This window comes from Rattus norvegicus, chromosome 1, assembly GCF_036323735.1.
Source record: "Rattus norvegicus strain BN/NHsdMcwi chromosome 1, GRCr8, whole genome shotgun sequence".
NCBI lineage: Eukaryota > Metazoa > Chordata > Mammalia > Rodentia > Muridae > Rattus > Rattus norvegicus.
The window spans coordinates 104,496,402-104,514,503 of record NC_086019.1 but is presented as its reverse complement, the minus strand read 5'-3'; the positions used below and the strand labels follow the sequence as shown (position 1 = coordinate 104,514,503).

At 51.3% G+C, this 18,102-nt stretch overlaps 1 protein-coding gene across 17 annotated transcripts; it reads left to right on the top strand.

Moving 5' to 3' along the window:
* Window positions 1-1,442: 1,442 nt before the first annotated feature.
* On the top strand, window positions 1,443-18,057 carry Med25 (mediator complex subunit 25). 17 transcript variants are annotated; one of them, XM_006229007.5, is made up of 18 exons: window positions 1,443-2,628; window positions 2,707-2,752; window positions 2,942-3,066; window positions 8,690-8,788; window positions 9,065-9,185; window positions 9,448-9,610; window positions 9,735-9,865; window positions 10,088-10,175; window positions 10,252-10,445; window positions 10,774-10,905; window positions 11,475-11,560; window positions 11,634-11,691; window positions 11,795-11,902; window positions 13,606-13,794; window positions 14,065-14,136; window positions 14,234-14,452; window positions 14,599-14,776; window positions 16,469-18,057. In XM_006229007.5, exons 1-18 carry the CDS (start codon window positions 2,312-2,314, stop codon window positions 16,732-16,734), a joined length of 2,592 nt encoding a protein of 863 aa, XP_006229069.3. In that variant the 5' UTR covers window positions 1,443-2,311; the 3' UTR covers window positions 16,735-18,057. The 17 variants fall into 17 exon arrangements, 15 of the variants coding, with proteins under 15 accessions (XP_006229069.3, XP_006229073.3, XP_063140127.1 ...); XM_006229011.5 differs by lacking the exon at window positions 16,469-18,057 and adding an exon at window positions 15,189-15,317 and having other exon boundaries at window positions 10,777-10,905; NM_001415793.1 differs by having other exon boundaries at window positions 2,435-2,628; window positions 10,777-10,905.
* The last annotated feature ends 45 nt before the right edge of the window (window positions 18,058-18,102 follow it).

Below are 18,102 nucleotides of genomic sequence, written 5' to 3'. Positions count from 1 at the left end.
TAATGGATGAAGGTGGGGTTGGGGATTTAGCTCAGTGGTAGAGCGCTTGCCTAGGAAGCGCAAGGCCCTGGGTTCGGTCCCCAGCTCCGAAAAAAAAAAGAACCAAAAAAAAAAAAAATGGATGAAGGTGTTGGATACCTTGGAACTGGAGTTGAGCTTCTAGGAATTGTGGGTGCTAGGACTTGAACAACCCTCTTAATTAATTTAATGCCCTCTTTTGGTGAGTTTGAAGACAGCTAGAACTGCCTCTGAAAGTAGCCAGTGCTCTTAACTGCTGTCTCTCTAGACCCCACAAAACAATATTTTAAAGTAACCTTTTTGGATGCTGTTTCTATTCTGAATTTTATTTCCTATATTTCCTAAGGAATAATTAACAAATGTTCTCTGTACATGGAAGAAACAGATGCAGGCAATCATTTTAAAACTTGTACATGATTATGCAATTATGATCTCTTAAGGCCAACCTGACTTGCTCTCCCCAATCTCCTGCCAAATACACAAATAAACAGATAGACAGGTAAATGAAACTTTCAAAATTCTATGCATGGGCTGGAAAGATGGCTCAGTGGTTAAGAGCACTGACTTCTCTTCTCAGAGGTCCTGAGTTCAATTCCCAGCAACCACATGGTGGCTCACAACCATCTATAAATGGGATCTGATGCTCTCTTCTGGTGAGTTTGAAGACAGCTACGGTGTACTCATCTGTAATAAATAAATAAATCTTAAAAAAAAAGAAGCTTATAGGGGTTGGGGATTTAGCTCAGTGGTAGAGTGCTTGCCCAGCTCCGAAAAAAAAAAAAGAAAAGAAGGGAAAAAAAAGAAGCTTATAAAAAATTCTACGGATGCTTTTAGTGTGTCAGAGATGGAGTATTTCTTGAGTTCACAGCCAGTCTGTTTTACAGTGAGTTTCTGGACAGCTAGAGTTACACAGAGAAACCTGTCTCAAAACAAAATTCAACGTGGAAAATTTTAGTTTATGGGTGAGCACTGGGGTTAAAAAAAACTTGTTCATACTGTTAATTCCGGCACTCCAGAGGTAGAGGCCAGCAGATCTCTGAGTTCTGGGAAGCCTCACTAACTAATTTACAGAGCAAGGTCCAAGACAGCCAGGGCTAACACAGAGACAGACTGCCATGGGGCCAGAGGTGGAGGAGACACACCACAAAACAATGTCTGGGGGTTGGGGATTTAGCTCAGTGGTAGAGCACTTGCCTATCAAGCGCAAGGCCCTGGGTTCGGTCCCCAGCTCCGAAAAGAAGAAAAAAACAAAAACAAAAAACAATGTCTGGGACACTGTCTCAGTTGCTCCAGTGCTTGCAGTGCAAGCATTTGGGCTGAGTTCGAATCCCCACCACCTACGTATTTTATAAAGGGCTTGTGTATTATTTTTCCTTTTTTCTTTTCTTTTTCTCTTTCTTTCTTTCTTTCTTTCTTTCTTTCTTTCTTTCTTTCTTTCTTTCTTTCTTTCTTTCTTTCTTTCTTTTTTTTTTTTTGAGACAAGGTTTCTCTGTGCAGCCCTGTCTTCCTGGAACTCTTTCTGTAGATTGGGACTGCAGCTCAGATACACTTGCGTTTGCTGTGGATTGGAATTTAAGGCATGTGCCATCACAGCTTTGTATCTTTCTACATTAGTGAGGTTTGTTTAGTAGAGGTTGTTTAGTAAATTTTTGTCCACACATATGTTATAATATAATTTTCCAGATCCCTTTATATTCATTTTGGCTTATGTCATTAGCTGCAATGCCGAGACTCAGTTTCCTCACATTCCTATTACACTGTTTTTATATATTAGTATTATTATTTTGTTATTATTATTGTTTTCTTTCTTGCTTTCTTTCTTGTTTTGTAAAGAATGTATTTTCTTTCAGTCGGTTTCTGGCTTCTTTCCCAGAAAACAGAGATTAGGTGTTGCCTAGCAACCTTGATTTAAATTGAAATTCCCTTCTTTCCCAGCGAAAACAACTGTCTTGCTTCCAAGTCCTGGGCAACTTTACACTGTTGCCTAGCAACGTCGTTTCCGATGATGTGATTGGACTACTCTCTCCCATCGGTTCCTGGTCAGAAAGAACAGAATTTATTAACTTAATCTCTGTGTCAGACCTCTATGGCAGGGCACGCGTTGCCTAGCAACCGGGTTCCCGAACTCCCTTTAGCCCGGAGTCGGAAACAAGATTTCGACTCCAAGATGGTGGCCGGATGTGCTGTTTTTCGTTTTATTTCGTGCTTGATGTTGTGCACAAAAGTTTGTTCGACTTCAAGAGGCCCTTAAAAGGGCTCGTTGTGCCCATTCTGAGAGTTTCATGCTGTTGGTATGCGCCAAGGTAGAGATAAAACCACCACTCCCAAGATGCCCCGCACAAACATGGCCGTATCAGCATCAGCAGAAGTTGCCAGACGTCCGGCGGGAGTGCGCGCACCGCGCAAGCGCACTTCTGTTCGTCCCGGGACGGCGACGGCCTCTGCGGCGCTGGCGGCGGCGGCGGCGGCGCGGGGCATGGTCCCCGGATCCGAAGGCCCGGCCCGGGCCGGGGGCCTGGTCGCTGATGTGGTGTTTGTGATCGAGGGGACGGCAAACCTGGGGCCGTACTTCGAGGGACTCCGCAAGCACTACCTGCTGCCCGCCATAGAGTGAGTGAGACCCTACATCGCCTCCCGCTGCCCTAACCTAAGGCTTGTGCCGACGCTGCCTTTCCTCCGTCTTCGCAGGTACTTCAACGGAGGACCACCCGCAGAGACGGACTTTGGGGGAGACGTGAGTGTGCGGCCGAATCATGGGGAGGAAGCTGGTAGACCCCTATGTCTGAGGGAGCAAAGATGGGGTCCTTAGTCTTGGGTTTGAAGAAAGAGAGACTCAGTTTATTTCTAAAATGATCTGAAGTTGGGAGGCCCTGTTCCTTGCCAAAGATCTTCGTTTTAAAGTTCTTTTGTCCTGTCTTCGCAGTATGGCGGAACCCAGTACAGCCTTGTGGTGTTCAACACAGTAGACTGCGCTCCAGAGTCCTATGTACAATGCCATGCTCCTACCAGCAGTGCCTATGAGTTTGTCACCTGGCTCGATGGCATCAAGTGAGCTTTGACTTCATTTGGGGCAGGATGGGGACCCTAAGAAAGACTGTGGGCATGGTGACTTGTGATTGAATAGTGCCTGGAGTTCAGTGTGGGTCCCCACAGTCTGTACCTGAGTATGCCATACCGTCAGCTTGCTCTTCTTCTCTGTCTACTCCAGAGGAGTCTGCAGGATGGATCTGGGCCTTGAGAGTACCTTATGTGAGTTGGGTCATAGTTTACAGTGTAGCTGAGGCTAACCTTGAGTTCCTGACCCAACTGCCTCTACTTTCTGGTTGCTGGGCTTACAGACTCGTGCCACCATAGCCAGCTTATGGAATCAGGCAACCTGCAGTAGCCACGGCTTCTTCTCAGACATATTTCCTAGGTCCCAGGGTCCTTTGTGCTGCCCATTCCTTCTGAAAAGGAAACCTGTAGCACTTGTATTTGTTTTTTGTGCTCTTGGATGTCTGTTACTGTATAACCGGTTCTCCCCCATGCTGCCTTGGTTTAAGGATTTCAAACTGAACATTTGCACCATCTGTAGGTCAGGAACTCAGGAAGATAAGTGGGGTCATGTGTGTTTGGTCTGGTCTCACAGGGCTGTGGTCATCCACTCCCTGGCATGCCTGAAAGAACCACGGTCAACTGCTTGCTCTGTGGCTGGGGACAGAGCCTTCGTTCTTGCTGGCTGTTTGCCATCATGCCCTCGAACATGGCAGATTAACACCCAGACTGGCAGCTGCCTCTGCTCAGAGTGAATGTGAACCCAGAGGGCAAAGAGGAAACTACCAGGTTTTTTGATGACCAAGTCATACCTCATCACTTTTGTCACAACTTGTTTGATAGGTGAGTCTGCCCTGTTCCAGACAAGAATGGGTGACCAGTGGGTTCCCTGGGGACAGACCACCAGAGCCTTGTAGGGTGCTGGTGCTTGGCACATAGTGAGCAGTGTGTGAGTGCCTGCTTGTACTGCTCGCCCTGTCCCTGTTCTTGGTTTGCAAATGAGTAACCTATAGAGTGGTGGGTGCTGGAAGGCTCACTGATGCTAATCTTCCCAGGTGGGTTCCACAGTCTGGTTGTGGTCAAGGTTCATTTAGTGGTGCTGATCTGTTCCTGCTGGTTCTTCCTGCTTGGTTGAAGCAGGCGTGTGTGTGTGTGTGTGTGTGTGACAGACAGAGGCAGAGAGACTTGGTAAGAGGCATGGGAAGCTGGCCTGTGTACTGCCCCCGGAAGTTGTTGGGATTAGAATTAATATAAAGCAAAGCTTCCTGTTCTTGATATTGTTGACACTTTGCACTCAAGTTTTTAAAACAGGTTTTGTTTTGTTTTTTTAATTTAATGTGTATGGGGTTTTGCTTATATGCCTGTGTGTGCAACACTTGTGCCTGGTGCCCTTTGAGACCAAAGAGGCCATAAGATCTTCTGGAACTGGAGTTAAACAGTGTACTCCAACCTGGATCCTCTGAAGAGCCGCCAGTGCTCTGAACGTTTCTATGCCCCCAGTCCAGTTTAAAAACCTCACAGCATCTTGTCAGGTTTTCCGGGCTAGCCACACAGTTCTTTCCATCCTTCTGCCTCAACCTCATCAGTGCTAGGTTTTCTTGTCTGAGCTGCTACACCTAGCTTAGATTATATAAATCTTTTATTTTTTTTAAAGGATTTTTATTTTAATGTGCATTGATTTTTTTTTTTGTCTTACGATTTTTTTTAAACTTTCTATTGAAAGAAGTGACTTTCTATTGGTGAGAAGTGACTTTCATACCATGTACCCCAATCCTACTCAACTTTCTATCTCTTCATATCCACCCTTGACACTTACAAACCTCCTTTCCAAAATAAAAAAACAGTGTCTTTTTTTTTTTTTTTTTTTTTTTGGTTCTTTTTTTTCGGAGCTGGGGACCGAACCCAGGGCCTTGAGCTTCCTAGGCAAGCGCTCTACCACTGAGCTAAATCCCCAACCCCTGTGTCTTTTTTTTTTTAAGATTTATTTTATTTATTATATATGAGTACACTGTAACTGTTTTCAGACACACCAGAAGAAAGCATCAGATCTCATTACAGATGGTTGTGAGCCACCATGTGGTTGCTGGGATTTGAACTCAGGACCTCTGGAAGAGCAATCAGTGCTCTTAACCATGGAGCCATCTCCATCCCAAAATCAGTGTCTTGATGTTTTTGTCCACATACATGTCTGTGCAAGGGCACCAGACGCTGGAACTGGAGTTAGAGATAGTTCTGAGCTGCCAGCTGCCCTGGAAGAGCAGCCAGGGCTCTTAATGACTGAGCCTTCTCTCCAGATCCTGAACTAGATAATTCCTTGTTGGGAGCCCTCTCCTGGGTGTTGAGCCACATCCCAGGCCTTGGAGAATGTCTAATAGCCTTTACGTGCTAGCACCCAGTGACCTCCTAGAAAGCTGTCTCCAGGCATTGCCAAGCATCTCTTAGAAGGCCAATGGCACTTGCATGGAGAACTACTTGGCTAGGTAGAGGAAGCCCCAAGGTCCTCATTGCTGTATGTCAGGATTGGTACATAGGAGGCTTCCACCACATTTGGTCAGATGTGAGTTTAGGAGTCAGTGCCAGCCAGCTCTGTTCTTGTTTCCCTGTGAGGAACCTTCTGTGACTTTTCTTTCTTCTTTTTATTTTTTTTAATATTTTTAAAGATTTATTTATTAAATATGAATACACTGTAGCTGTCTTCAGACATACCGAAAGAGGGCATCAGATCTCATTACAGATGGTTATGAGCCATCATATGGTTGTTGGGATTTGAACTCAGGACCTCTGGAAGAGCAGTCAGTGCTCTTAACCATTGAGCCATCTCTCCAGCGCCCTTCTGTGACTTTTCTTTCTTTTTTTTTTTTTTTTTGGTTCTTTTTTTTCGGAGCTGGGGACCGAACCCAGGGCCTTGCGCTTCCTAGGTAAGCACTCTATCACTGAGCTAAATCCCCAGCCCCTTCTGTGACTTTTCTTATCAGCCAGTCTGCTTCTGTGACTTAAGGCTTCAGGAGATCCTAGTCGTGTGAACCCTGAGTGATGGCTACAGGGAAAACCTTCAAAAAAGCCAGATTTCCGTGGTGCTGATTGTGGGAAGAGCAGCTCCTCCCTTAAGGGAAAGGCTGGACAGGGCACTGTGACTCCCACTCTATACTTGCAACCCTGTAAACATAAGCGTCCCCACTTTGGAGGCCTCTGCTGCTGCTCAGCATTTCCATCTAGTTTTCCCAGGATTGCTGTGTTGATCAGGGCCTGTGACCACACCCAAGACTTTGTGGGCAGGGCAGGAATGGGAGTGACAGTGGCAGCGCCTTTACTGCTTAAGAAATCTCACCTGCTATTGATGGCGCTGGGAGACAGGGTGGGGCATGCAGGACAGTTAGGAATGGGCTTGCTGCTAAGAATTAGGCTTCCGATGTTACATCGCCTTTCTGCCAGGAGCCAATTTCCCATAGCTAGTGGCCAGGATGTCTGTCTCAATTCCTCTGCTGACAGTTCATTCACTCACAGAGGTATGGCACAAATGCTGAGTGATCATGAGATGTAGGCGCTATCCTGGCCCTCACCAGGACTAGGACCTGTGTGTGTGTGTGTGTCTCTGTGTGTGTGTGTGTGTGTGTGTGTCTGTCTGTCTGTCTGTCTGTCTGTCTGTCTGTCTGTCTCTGTCTCTGTGTGTCTGTGTGTGTGTGTGTGTGTGTTTGTATGTGTGTCTCTGTGTGTGTGTGTGTGTGTGTGTCAGTCTCTGTGTGTGTGTGTGTCTGTGTGTGTGTGTGTGTGTGTGTGTGTGTCTGTGTGTCTGTGTGTGTCTTCCTGCCCTGCAGGAGTTGGCTCTGACTTAATACTGTGGTTCTAGGGTTTGTACTCAGGTTATCAGCTGGGCAGCCCTGTTTTTATCTTGCAAGCCCAGGAAGCTTGGTGTTTTACCACTCACTGGCTGTGTGCATTGGGTGGCTAAGCACTTACTTTGTGTTGACAGGCTGGCTCCAAACCCCTATGCCTCTCTAATACAGGCTGTGCCATCACCCAGGGTTTGTTTGTTTGTTTGTTTTTTAAATTTAGGTTTATGGTTGTTTGGCTTATGTGTGTGCCTGTGTACAGGACATGAACCTGTCCTCAGAGACATTGTTATCTCTTGACTTCTACATCAGATTCCCTGGGTCTGGAGTTACAGATGGTTGTGAGCTGCTGTGTGGTAGTTGAACCTGGGTTCTTTAAAAGAGCAGCTGGTGCTCTCAACTGCTGAGCCGTGTGTAGACTCAGTGACCAGGTTTTGAGTTGATGGTGTCAGGTTGGTGGGGTTCCTGGAGGAGGGCATGCTGGGCACATACCAATTATCTCCATCATATACCTCTTACGGGCCCGTCTGGGGACGAGAAATGAGAGGGCTCAGACCTGCCTATGGGTAGGGAAATGAGGGGCAGACACGAAGCTGCCACAGTTTGGCAGTATAGGGCTGAGTTGGCCACAGGAGGCAGCCCAGAGTCTGTGATAACATCAGCTGTGCTGAAACAGAGACCTTTTCTAGGACACCATGCAGAGGAACACTGTGGGTGGGTTTCTAGGCTGCCGAGGACAAGTATCAGAAACTGTGTTTGAAAAACAGTATGGCGGCTGCAAGTCCAAAGTGACAGTGCTGGCTGAGTGAAGGGCCTGAAAGTCTGGGGAAAGACTCCTCCCTGACCTCCCCAGCCTCTGTGGCTTGACCTTCCTTATGGTCTGTTCATATCTGCTTGCTGCCTTCCCCTTTTTCATAGACATAGAAATGTCTGTGGATTGGGACCCTGTTATTCCCTTCTTTCTTTTCTATTACTTGTGTAGAGAACCTGTTTCTAGGAAGGTAACTCTGGGTTCCCATGGTTCCTGACATATCACTCTGAAGTAATTTGACCCATGGCACTGTGGAGGAAGCGGGAGCCTGTGTTGTGATAGTGCTTCTCCTAGCACTAGGAGGTGAAGGCAGGAGGATTGCCAGCTTGTGTCCAGTGGAGGCTGGAGAGATGGCTCATTATTTAACAACACGCACTGGCTGCTTTTCCAGAAGACCCACATTTGATTCCAGGCACTCAGGTGGCGGGGCTCACAGCCACTTGTAACTCCAGTTTCTGGGCGTCTGATTCCCTTGCTTGGCCTTTAAGAGCACCAGGCACGTGTGTAGTGTACACATATACATGCAGGCAAAACACCATACACATAAAGTACAAAGAAAATCTGGTGGCACACACCTTTAATCTCAGCACTTGAGAGGAAAAGCAGGCAGAGATCTGTGAGTCCAAGGTCAGCCAGGTTTATACAGTGAGACTAAGACAGCACAGGCTATATAATAAATGACGCCTTCATTCAGCAAAGGAAAAAGAAAAAAGAACAAAGAACTAAGGCAAACCAGTGAAGCAAATGGCCCATTGGGAGGGTATATCAGGAGGATGGTCAGGGCATTGGGCACACCTGAGGTCCTGGCTCCTTCTGCTCCTTCTTGTTGCCCTCCCTTCTTAGTGTCTCTCCCTGCCTGGTGCTCACTTGTCACCAAGTAAAACTCTAAGGACAGTGTCCTGTCAGAGGGTGCAGTGCAGTGTGGGAGGGGTCAGGAAGTGTGCTGGCTGCCTGTGTAGGGCACTGGGTCTAACTGGCTGTCCTGGCTGTCCTGCAGGTTCATGGGTGGTGGTGGCGAGAGCTGCAGTCTCATTGCTGAAGGTCTGAGCACTGCTCTGCAGCTGTTTGATGACTTCAAGAAGATGCGTGAACAGATGTGAGTGTGCCTGCCTCCTGGGAAGTCCTCCTCGATCCTCACCCTGGATGGGGACAGGAAGTGGGACCCTGTATAGGCCAGGGCAGGCTAGTGCCTGACCAGACACTAGGTGGGGATCTCCCTTCTATGCCCCTGGCCTAGTAGGTGACTTAAAGTTGTCACTAAACCCAAGAGCCTCAGTGTTGTCAGCTGAAAATGATCTCAGAGGGTGAGGACGTGGCATTCAGTTGCCACTAGCTTGGAGTACCTGCTGCATCATGACTTTGTCCCTGGCAGCGGCCAGACCCACCGAGTCTGTCTCCTCATCTGCAACTCCCCCCCATACCTACTGCCTGCCGTGGAGAGCACCACATACTCAGGCTGTACGACGGAGAGCCTGGTGCAGAAGATAGGAGAGGTGAGGGGAGTGTCGAGTAGGAGGACTTGCACCCCTGTGTGTGAGGGAGGGGGTGGGCCACACCTGCATCCGAGGAAGCAGGCCGGGCTCTAAAAACCCAAGGCAGAAAATAGCCAAAATCTCTACGCTCACTCATGACAGAGCTGGGAAAACTAAGGCCTGTTTTACTTCCCAGCAGTGTCACGTCCCACCACACCGCAGGGGAGGGAGCCAGCTCTAACATTCCTGGAGGCCCATTCTTACTTTTTTTCCCTACCTGCAGCGTGGTATCCACTTCTCCATCGTTTCTCCAAGAAAGCTGCCAGCACTTAGGCTTCTGTTTGAGAAGGCGGCTCCTCCTGCCCTACTGGAGCCATTGCAGCCCCCAGCAGACGTCAGCCAGGACCCCAGGCACATGGTACTTGTGCGTGGGCTCGTGCTGCCTGGTAAGGCCTGGGTACCGTACACGGGAGGGGGTTCCTTTTTGGTACTGTTCTTAACATGGACTTTGGGATATTCCTCTTTCTACCCCAACTCCTCTCGGGATTCGCTTGTCTCTCCTGTGCTCAGTTGGCGGCAGCTCAGCCCCAGGCCCTCTGCAGCCCAAGCAAGCCGTTCCCCTGCCACCAGCTCCAACTTCAGCTGCCACGCTCTCAGCAGCCCCCCAGCAGACCCTGCCCCCGGTCCCACCACAGTACCAGGTATGACATAGTTAGGAGCCAGCTCCTGGGGCCTTGTGGAGCCATGCCTCATGGGAGGACCTCAGGAACCATTGGGATTGTAGAGTGAAGAGATGGCACAAGCTAGGGAATGGCCTTGATGGGGACGAGTCCAACGCTCCTGGGTCGTCAGAGCTGTGTAGTTGCTTTGTAGGGGCAGAAGTTCATGGTTCTGGGGGTACATGGTCTTTTCCCGTGTGACAGGTCCCTGGGAACCTAAGTGCTGCTCAGGTGGCTGCGCAGAATGCTGTGGAGGCTGCCAAGAACCAGAAGGCCGGGCTGGGCCCACGCTGTGAGTCCTGGAAGAGGCAAGGGGGCTTCACTGGCTTTCTGACTCAGTTCCCCACTCACACTTGTCTCTCCCACAGTCTCACCCATCAACCCTCTCCAGCAAGCTGCTTCAGGAGTGGGGCCCCCCTTCAGCCAGGCCCCGGCACCCCCATTAGCTCCTGGGCCCCCTGGAGCTCCCAAGCCACCTCCTGCCTCACAGCCTAGCCTAGTCTCCACTGTGGCCCCTGGACCAGGCCTGGCAGCCCCGGCTCAGCCTGGGGCTCCGTCTATGGTAGGTGCCCTCTTAGTACCCAGCTTGACTCCGCTGCTGTGTGCTTGCTCATAGTAGGTGAGAGGAGGTGTAGCCAGCTGCAGGGGCCTGAGCACGGCAGTGAGGTTCATAGCTGTGCTTTGTGGCTTTGGTGCAGGGCTGTGGTTGGAACTGTTCGGAGGGACCCAGGTATCCTGTAATTTTGGGAGTCTGGTTCCTCAAGTTTTGGCGTGGATGTTCCCAGGGATGGTTAGTGGTTGTGGAGGTGTGACGGAAAGGACCTTTGTCACACCCCTTTAAGGTGCCCACTCCCTGACAGCATGGTCTCCTCATTGCTCTCTGTCTTCAGCAGGCAGGCACTGTGACCCCAGGTGGGGTCAGTGGTCCTTCACCAGCCCAGCTGGGGGGTCCTGCACTTGGTGGGCAACAGTCAGTATCCAACAAGCTCCTAGCCTGGAGTGGCGTCCTTGAGTGGCAGGAGGTGAGTGGTTACTGTTGGGAGTGTGGAGAGTAGCGGCTCCCAAGGCCTTAGGATGTGCACTGGAGGTTGGTCCAGAGGAACTCTAGGTGGCCCAGGTCTCAAGATGGAGTTTAAGAATTATGTTGAAGCCAGGCATAGTGGCACATGCCTTCACTCCCAGTACTAGGGAGGCAGAAGCAGGTGGATTTGAGTTTGAGGCCAGCCTATTCTAGACAGTGAGTTCTAGGATAGCCGGGGCTACTCAGAGAGACCCTGTTTCAGAAAAAACAAAAACAAACAAAAAGTTATATTGGAGCTCATTGCCTACTAGGCACAGGCCTCCACTCCCAGTCAATCAACCAGTCCCTCTCCACACACACAGGCAGCATTTGGCCTCTCAACGGGGTTCTGGATATTGGGCTTTGAAGGATAGTGACTATAAGATTTGGGGCCCAGAAGAGGGACCCAATGTTTGTGGGATTTGGGCACTTGAGTGTGGGGTTGCTGGGAAGATGGGGGAGTTGTGGGGCTGCAGGAGCTGGAGAAGCTTAATTCACCAGGCCTTGGCTGATTCACCCCTTTCCTTTCAGAAACCCAAGCCTGCATCCGTGGATGCCAACACCAAGCTGACAAGGTCTCTGCCTTGTCAGGTCTATGTGAACCATGGAGAAAACCTGTAGGTATTTGTTAGGGGTGGGGCAGGCTCAGCCTGACTGCCATGACTCTCCTCTCCCTGTGTTGCCTTTCAGGAAGACTGAGCAATGGCCCCAGAAACTGATCATGCAGCTCATCCCTCAGCAACTGCTGGTGAGTCCTGCCAGGCCAAGGCCTGCCTGATGCTCACACTGTGTTCCCCACATGATGCTTCCCCTCCGTGGGCTGCCCCATTGCAATGCCTGTATGTTTTTAGACCACCCTGGGCCCGCTGTTCCGGAACTCGAGAATGGTCCAGTTCCACTTCACCAACAAGGACCTGGAGTCCCTCAAAGGCCTCTACCGCATCATGGGCAATGGCTTTGTGAGTGCTTGGCTCTCACTCCTTTTCTGCCAACTTGGTGAGGACCCCGGGTGCCTAGGCCCCAGGAGCTGCTGATAATGTCACTCTGTGACACTGCAGATGATACCTGGCCCTTTCCTAACTACATGTGTCCTAGGGCCTGCAAAGTCCCTGGCCCATGGTGCTGGCTTGTGGTTGTGGTGGTGGTGGTTGTGGTGGTGGTTGTTGATGTGGTGGTTGATGCTGATTTGAGACAAGTCCTGCTGCCTCAGGCTCCTGAGGGCTGCATTTGTAGACATGTGTAGTCAAGCCTGGCTGCTCTGTCCCCTTGTTTACTGTTGGATAGGGCCTGCCCTCATGACTCCTCTGACTGTCGTAGAGGCGGCTTCTGAGTCATCTCACCTTCCTGGGTGTCAGTTGCAGTTTGTGTTTGGGGAAGACACAAGTGCACATGGGGTTAGGCATGGTGACTTCTGTGCCTGCTTTGTCCCAGGCAGAGGGTACTGTTGGTCATCAGCCTCATGGCCCTTTTCACCTCTGTGACATTGTTGTCTGCTGTACCTACTCTGTGTGTGGGTGTCAAGCACTTTGGAATTCTGCTGGTGCTGTTAGAAACTCAGCTGTGCCCAGAGCCCTCAGAGGTGTGGCCCATCAGCGTAGACACTGAATTCTGCGCTATAACAGGACCCAGCAGGGAGCTCAGTGACGTCATTCCTAGACCTCTTATAGGTAAAGGTAGTTATCTTAGCTTCTGGGTACCCTAAGCATGCGGAAGAGGCAGTGGCTGGAATCTCCTTCAGGAAATGAGAAATACCCAAAGCCTCTGGCCAGGCCTCCTTTAATCTGGGCAGAGTTGGGTCACTAGGCTGCACCCCTTGTAGGGGAGGGCATTCACCAGCACTCGGGCTTCGGTGGCACTGCCCTGTTCTGTACTGGGCAGAACAGGAGAGGTTGTGTGTTGATGAGCAGCAGCTGCAGGCTGAGGGAACCTAGGTCCTGAGAAGAGAACCCAGGTAGCCAAAGCCAGTTCCCTGAGAGTCTGAGGAGGCACTCTGACTTCTTTTTTTTTTTAAAGATTTATTCATTTATTATATATAAGTACACTGTAGCTGTCTTCAGATACACCAGAAGAGGGCATCGGATCTCTTTACAGATGGTTGTGAGCCACCATGTGGTTGCTGGGAATTGAACTCATGACCTCTGGAAGAGCAGTCGGGTGCTCTTAACCGCTGAGCCATCTCTCCAGCCCGGCACTCTGACTTCTAAATGTCATGTTGCTGTTCCCTAATCCATGCTGGCAGATGTTGTGGCAGAGAGATAGAGAGACCCTTAAGGGTCTAACCCCATCTTTCTGGCATCCTTCCCAGCAGAGCCCTTTCCAGTGTGATTTGGGGAGGCAGTCCAGCGCTGTGCAGAAGTGAGACAAGGAGGTGGAGGGCCTAGTCAGGGTCTCCGTGGGTTTCTGATGTGGCCTGGTGTCTTCCCTCTCCTCAGTGGTCAGTGGGTGCTTCACTCTTCCTATGCCATTTGAATGCCCAGTTCATTGCCTGTCACTCAGTTTTTGTTTCTGGGGCAGATGCCAAGCAGACCTGCCCTCCTTAGCACTGTACAATGAAATGAGACCTCCCTACCTCTTGCCACAGGGCTTGTAGGGTTTTATAGAATGAGGAGGGCTATCCTGGTGTCCCTATGGTAGGCAGTTTCTGAAGCGTCTCTGCCCACAGGCCGGCTGCGTGCACTTCCCACATACAGCCCCGTGCGAGGTGCGCGTGCTCATGCTCCTGTACTCGTCTAAGAAGAAGATCTTCATGGGCCTCATCCCCTACGACCAGAGTGGCTTCGTCAATGGCATCCGCCAGGTCATCACCAACCATAAGCAGGTCCAGCAGCAGAAGCTAGAGCAGCAGCGTGGGGTGAGTGCGGGCCCAGCCAGCTAGTCACCATGGCCTCCTGTCTCCAGACATCTCCTTTGAGTCCCTTGTCCCTAGCAGAGCAGCTTTAGTCCCTTTTCAGTGTGCACTTCAAATTCCTGACACAAGACCCACCTTACAACCAGGCAGGGTGTCATGCCTCTCCAAGATGGTGTGCCCCCAGAAAAAGGCACCCTGCTTCTCTACACCAGGTCCTCCCTACAGTGTGAGTCACCTTCCCTCATCTGACCTGTCCTCTCTGTCCCCGTGCAGATGGGGGCACAGCAGGCACCTCCAGGCCTGGGCCCCATTCTGGAGGACCAAGCGAGGCCCCCGCAGAATCTAGTGAGGACTGAAGTGGGGACTGGTGGGGTTGGGGATGGAGGTGGGTGGACTTGGGGCAGCCACTGTACTGTCCTTCCTCATGCTCTCTGTTCCTCAGTTACAGCTCCGTGCACCACAGCCTCAGCCTCAGGGTGCTGTGGGAGCTTCTGCGGCTACAGGGCAGCCCCAGCCCCAAGGTACTACCCAGGCCCCAACAGGGGCACCCCAAGGTCCTCCTGGAGCAGCCCCTGGCCCACCTCCTTCTGGACCCATCCTTCGACCCCAGAACCCTGGAGCCAACCCCCAGCTGCGGAGCCTTCTCCTTAATCCAGCACCGGTGAGGCTTGGGATTAAAGCAGCAGGGAATGGCAGGTTCTCACCCAGTGTTTCTGGGAGGAAGTGGTGGACAAGGCTCCCAGGGTGGAGGACCTTCCTGGAGTTTAGACTGGGTCCTCTGAGTCATTCTTTGTCTTCTTCACTCAGCCCCAGACTGGGGTACCCCCACCCCAGGCCTCCCTACACCACCTCCAGCCTCCAGGGGCCCCTGCATTGCTGCCGCCACATCAGAGCCTGGGGCAGCCGCAGCTAGGGCCGCAACTCCTGCACCCTCCACCTACCCAGTCTTGGCCCACACAGCTACCCCAGAGGGCGCCACTGCCAGGTAAGGGGCTCCAGGGGAGGGCAGGGTTCTAGAGTGGGAGTCCCTGAAGTCACTGTTAAGGACCCTATTACCAAAGGGCCTCCCATAGCTCAAGGGGACTTAAAGGGCCATTGGGAAGTTCAGTACAGGAGCAAGGCTTCAGTGGTGGAAACTTCCCACAAACCTTATATTCTGTCCTGGGGTGCTGGAAGATGTCTTAGGGTTAGTGAAGCGATGCGTGTGGGGGAAGGGCTCCCGAAGGGTTAGAAAAGTGTCTATATCCAGTTGGGCTTAGAAGGACCTCTGGTGTTCCCTGGAGCTTCCTAGAAACCTTACTGCCTTGGGTTCTCAGAGGAAGTGGGATGAGAGGCCTAGGGCCCTCAATGGCCCCAGGGACCACTGGGAGATGCAGTCCCTTCCCGATGCCCCCCAGGTCAGATGCTGCTGAGCGGGGGTCCCCGGGGCCCGGTTCCCCAGCCGGGCCTGCAGCCCAGCGTCATGGAGGACGACATCCTCATGGACCTCATCTGAACCCAACACCCAATAAAGTTCCTTTTAACAATGCCCGGCTCCCGTCACTGACACCCCTAGGGCAGTCTTTGCTCTCGCCTTGCAGACTCCCCAAGGCCCCGGCTGGGTGATGCTGGGCCCTGGGGTGAGTTGGAGGCAGCATGGTGTGCCTGGTTCTGCGAGACTTGGAGGCAGGTGGGCAGGTAGTGTACAGCTCACGTGCACTTAAGGGGTTATGGAGCCCAGAATGCCTCTGACCCAGCCAGGGTTCCGAGGAGCCTGGAAGGAGAAGCAGTAATTGGGAGCCAGAAGGGACCTAGGTGCAGATAGCCAAAGCCACAGAAAAGGGGCGTGCAGGGCCAGGAGGTGGACGCTCCTGGGATGAGCATTTCAGGAAGGAGCCGGAGCTGCAGAGTCCAGACTGGGAAGCTGGAGATTGGTCCTGGGGATGCAGGACTGCATAGACTGCCAGTAGGGCTGGGTGTCAGGAAGGTGCGATGGTTTGTAGGAGCAGGGCAAGCAAGAGGGAATGGGGGTGCCTAAGTGGCACGTGCCACACCAGGAAATCAGGATGTCCCCACGGGAATGTGTTCTGTGCTTGAGGCCGTAGCAGTCAGGGTTTCACAAACAGCAGGCACTGGGTTCCAGGTGCAGGTGTGGATAGGTTGGGTAGCTTCTGTCTTACGGTCTGCCCTCAGGCCTGTGTGCAGGTGTCCCCCCTGGAGAGTGAGTGAGAGGTTTGTCACACAGGCACATGTCGCTGAGTGTGGTCTGTGTCTGGACCACCACTGCCTGGGTGTGAGGCGCTAGTTAATGTGCAGGTGACTGACCCATCCCAGGAGAGAGGCTGCAATCTAGTGGCCCATGGGCCACCACAGATGGGTTTTGTTTGGCCTTCCCTGTGCTAGCATGGCACAGTCTTTTTACCCGTTAGCTGTAAAGCACCTATGACGTTCACACAGTCTGCAGTCTGCTCCTCTTGATGTGTCAGAAGACTGACACACCGGGCCCACCCTTCTGCCTGGCAGTAGTAGCCTTGTCAGTGGGGCTCATGCTCTCAGGTTCGCCACAGTCCCCACCACTCTTGCTCTTCCACGGTGAGGCAGGGGTCCTGCCTCAGTCACGGGGCTGGCACCATGGTGGTTCTGTGGTAGCATTCAGAGAAAAGTGAAATCTTTCTTGTACCCATGTCTCCTTCAAAAGTGGCCAAACGAAAGAGAGAAGGAGAGGGCCGCGTGTTTCGAGAAAAATGGGAGCGAGACTATTTCTTTGTGGAAGTGAAGAGCATGCCTACGTGCTTAATATGCAAAAAAAACGTGTCAGTGCTGAAAGAGTACAACCTGAAGCGCCACTATGAGTCCCAGCACAGCAGGAGCTACGGTCAGTACACAGCGCAGAGCCGCGACACACTCCTGCAGGAACTCAAGAGGGCCCTCCGAGCCAGCGAGGCTTTGGAGAGCCAGGAATAGCCATGCAGTGCAGTGGAGAAAAGAACTGTCATCAAGGCTGTCCTGTGAGTCTGACAAGCTTTTGCAGGCTGAAGCACACAGGAGTCAGAGGCCTTACGGATCCAGTTGCCTGAACCACAGCAGTGGCCTTTTGATGGCTGCACAGAAACTCTGAGCACATGGTTAGCTTTATTTATTTGTGGTGGTGGTGATCTCCATGCAACCGAGGTAGTCTGTGAGGTGGCGCCAAGCCAGCCCCTGACTTTGAAGTGGCTTGCTCTTGTGCATGCAGACATCAGATTCATAAGCACAGCTACAGTCCCCTCATGGTGGTCGGGCTGTCCGTTGTGGGGCTGTCCCATACCTCCGTCCCACTCATGGTGGTCGGGCTGTCCATCGTGGGGCTGTCCCATACCTCCATCCCAAGTGGCACTGTTTGCCAGGACCCAGCTCAGATCCTAGTCTCAGTAACCAGGAATTGAGATGCTCAAAGAAACACCATGACGCCTTGACTCGCATTCCTGTACTTGAACTGAGCCAGTTGCCTGAGACCAGGACATGCAGGGAATCTGAACTGGCCTGTTCAGTTCACTTCAGAGTGTGCCGAGCCGAGCCCTGGTTCCCTGGAGGGAACCTGGTTAGACACGTTTGGTTGAAGTTCCCACCCTTGTGAACACTGACTCTGTCTCAGAAGGACATTCACGAACAGCTCCTGAATGTATGACTGGGGTGTGATCCTGGCAGATGGATGCCTTTTCGAGCAATAGTGGGACTGCCTATCCTTGCTGCAGCTGGTTTCTGGAAATGAGAGGCGGCCAGGACCAGTTACCCACACTGTGAGACCCAAGACCAAGTTCCCCGAGGGCCATATTCTACTTGAACTTGAGCTAACACTGGCTAGCTCGCCTTACGATGATGTGAATGCAGACCCCAGTCCGAGTTGCAGTGCAACAGGGTGCATGCAGTTCTGCAAGATGGCGAGGATCCTTTACCTCTGTCCAGCAGTATCCTGAGTGTTTGGCTGCCCACACTTGTGACAGTCACTGTTTTCCGTTACTAAATCAAAAAACTCCGTTTTAAGGATTAAGGTTGAAATTTCACCTGCCCATCTCTCTGTCCCAACCAATGCCAGCACTGACACCTGGGTGTAGAAGGGCAGGTGTCAACCTTCCACTCAAAAGGCACAAGAGAATTACAAGAGAGAAATTTTAATAACTAAATATTTCTATTTTTCAATTTGTATTTTTTCAATTTTGAATTTAAAGTATGAACTCTAGTATCATACGTGTTTGTGTTGTATTCCGTGCGTTCACCATAGCTCAGTAAAGATCCAATTTGATTATCTTTCTGGCCGTGGGCTTTCCTTCTCCCTGACTAATCCACCCACTT

What these genes read in the sequence shown, in the direction of transcription:
- Med25 (XM_006229007.5), top strand. Translation starts at nt 2,312, where the DNA reads ATGCGCCAAGGTAGAGATAAAACCACCACTCCCAAGATGCCCCGCACA. An exon ending in TACCTGCTGCCCGCCATAGA is followed by an intron (nt 2,629 to 2,706) that starts GTGAGTGAGACC and finishes CCGTCTTCGCAG; the next exon opens with GTACTTCAACGGAGGACCAC. An exon ending in ACCTGGCTCGATGGCATCAA is followed by an intron (nt 3,067 to 8,689) that starts GTGAGCTTTGAC and finishes GCTGTCCTGCAG; the next exon opens with GTTCATGGGTGGTGGTGGCG.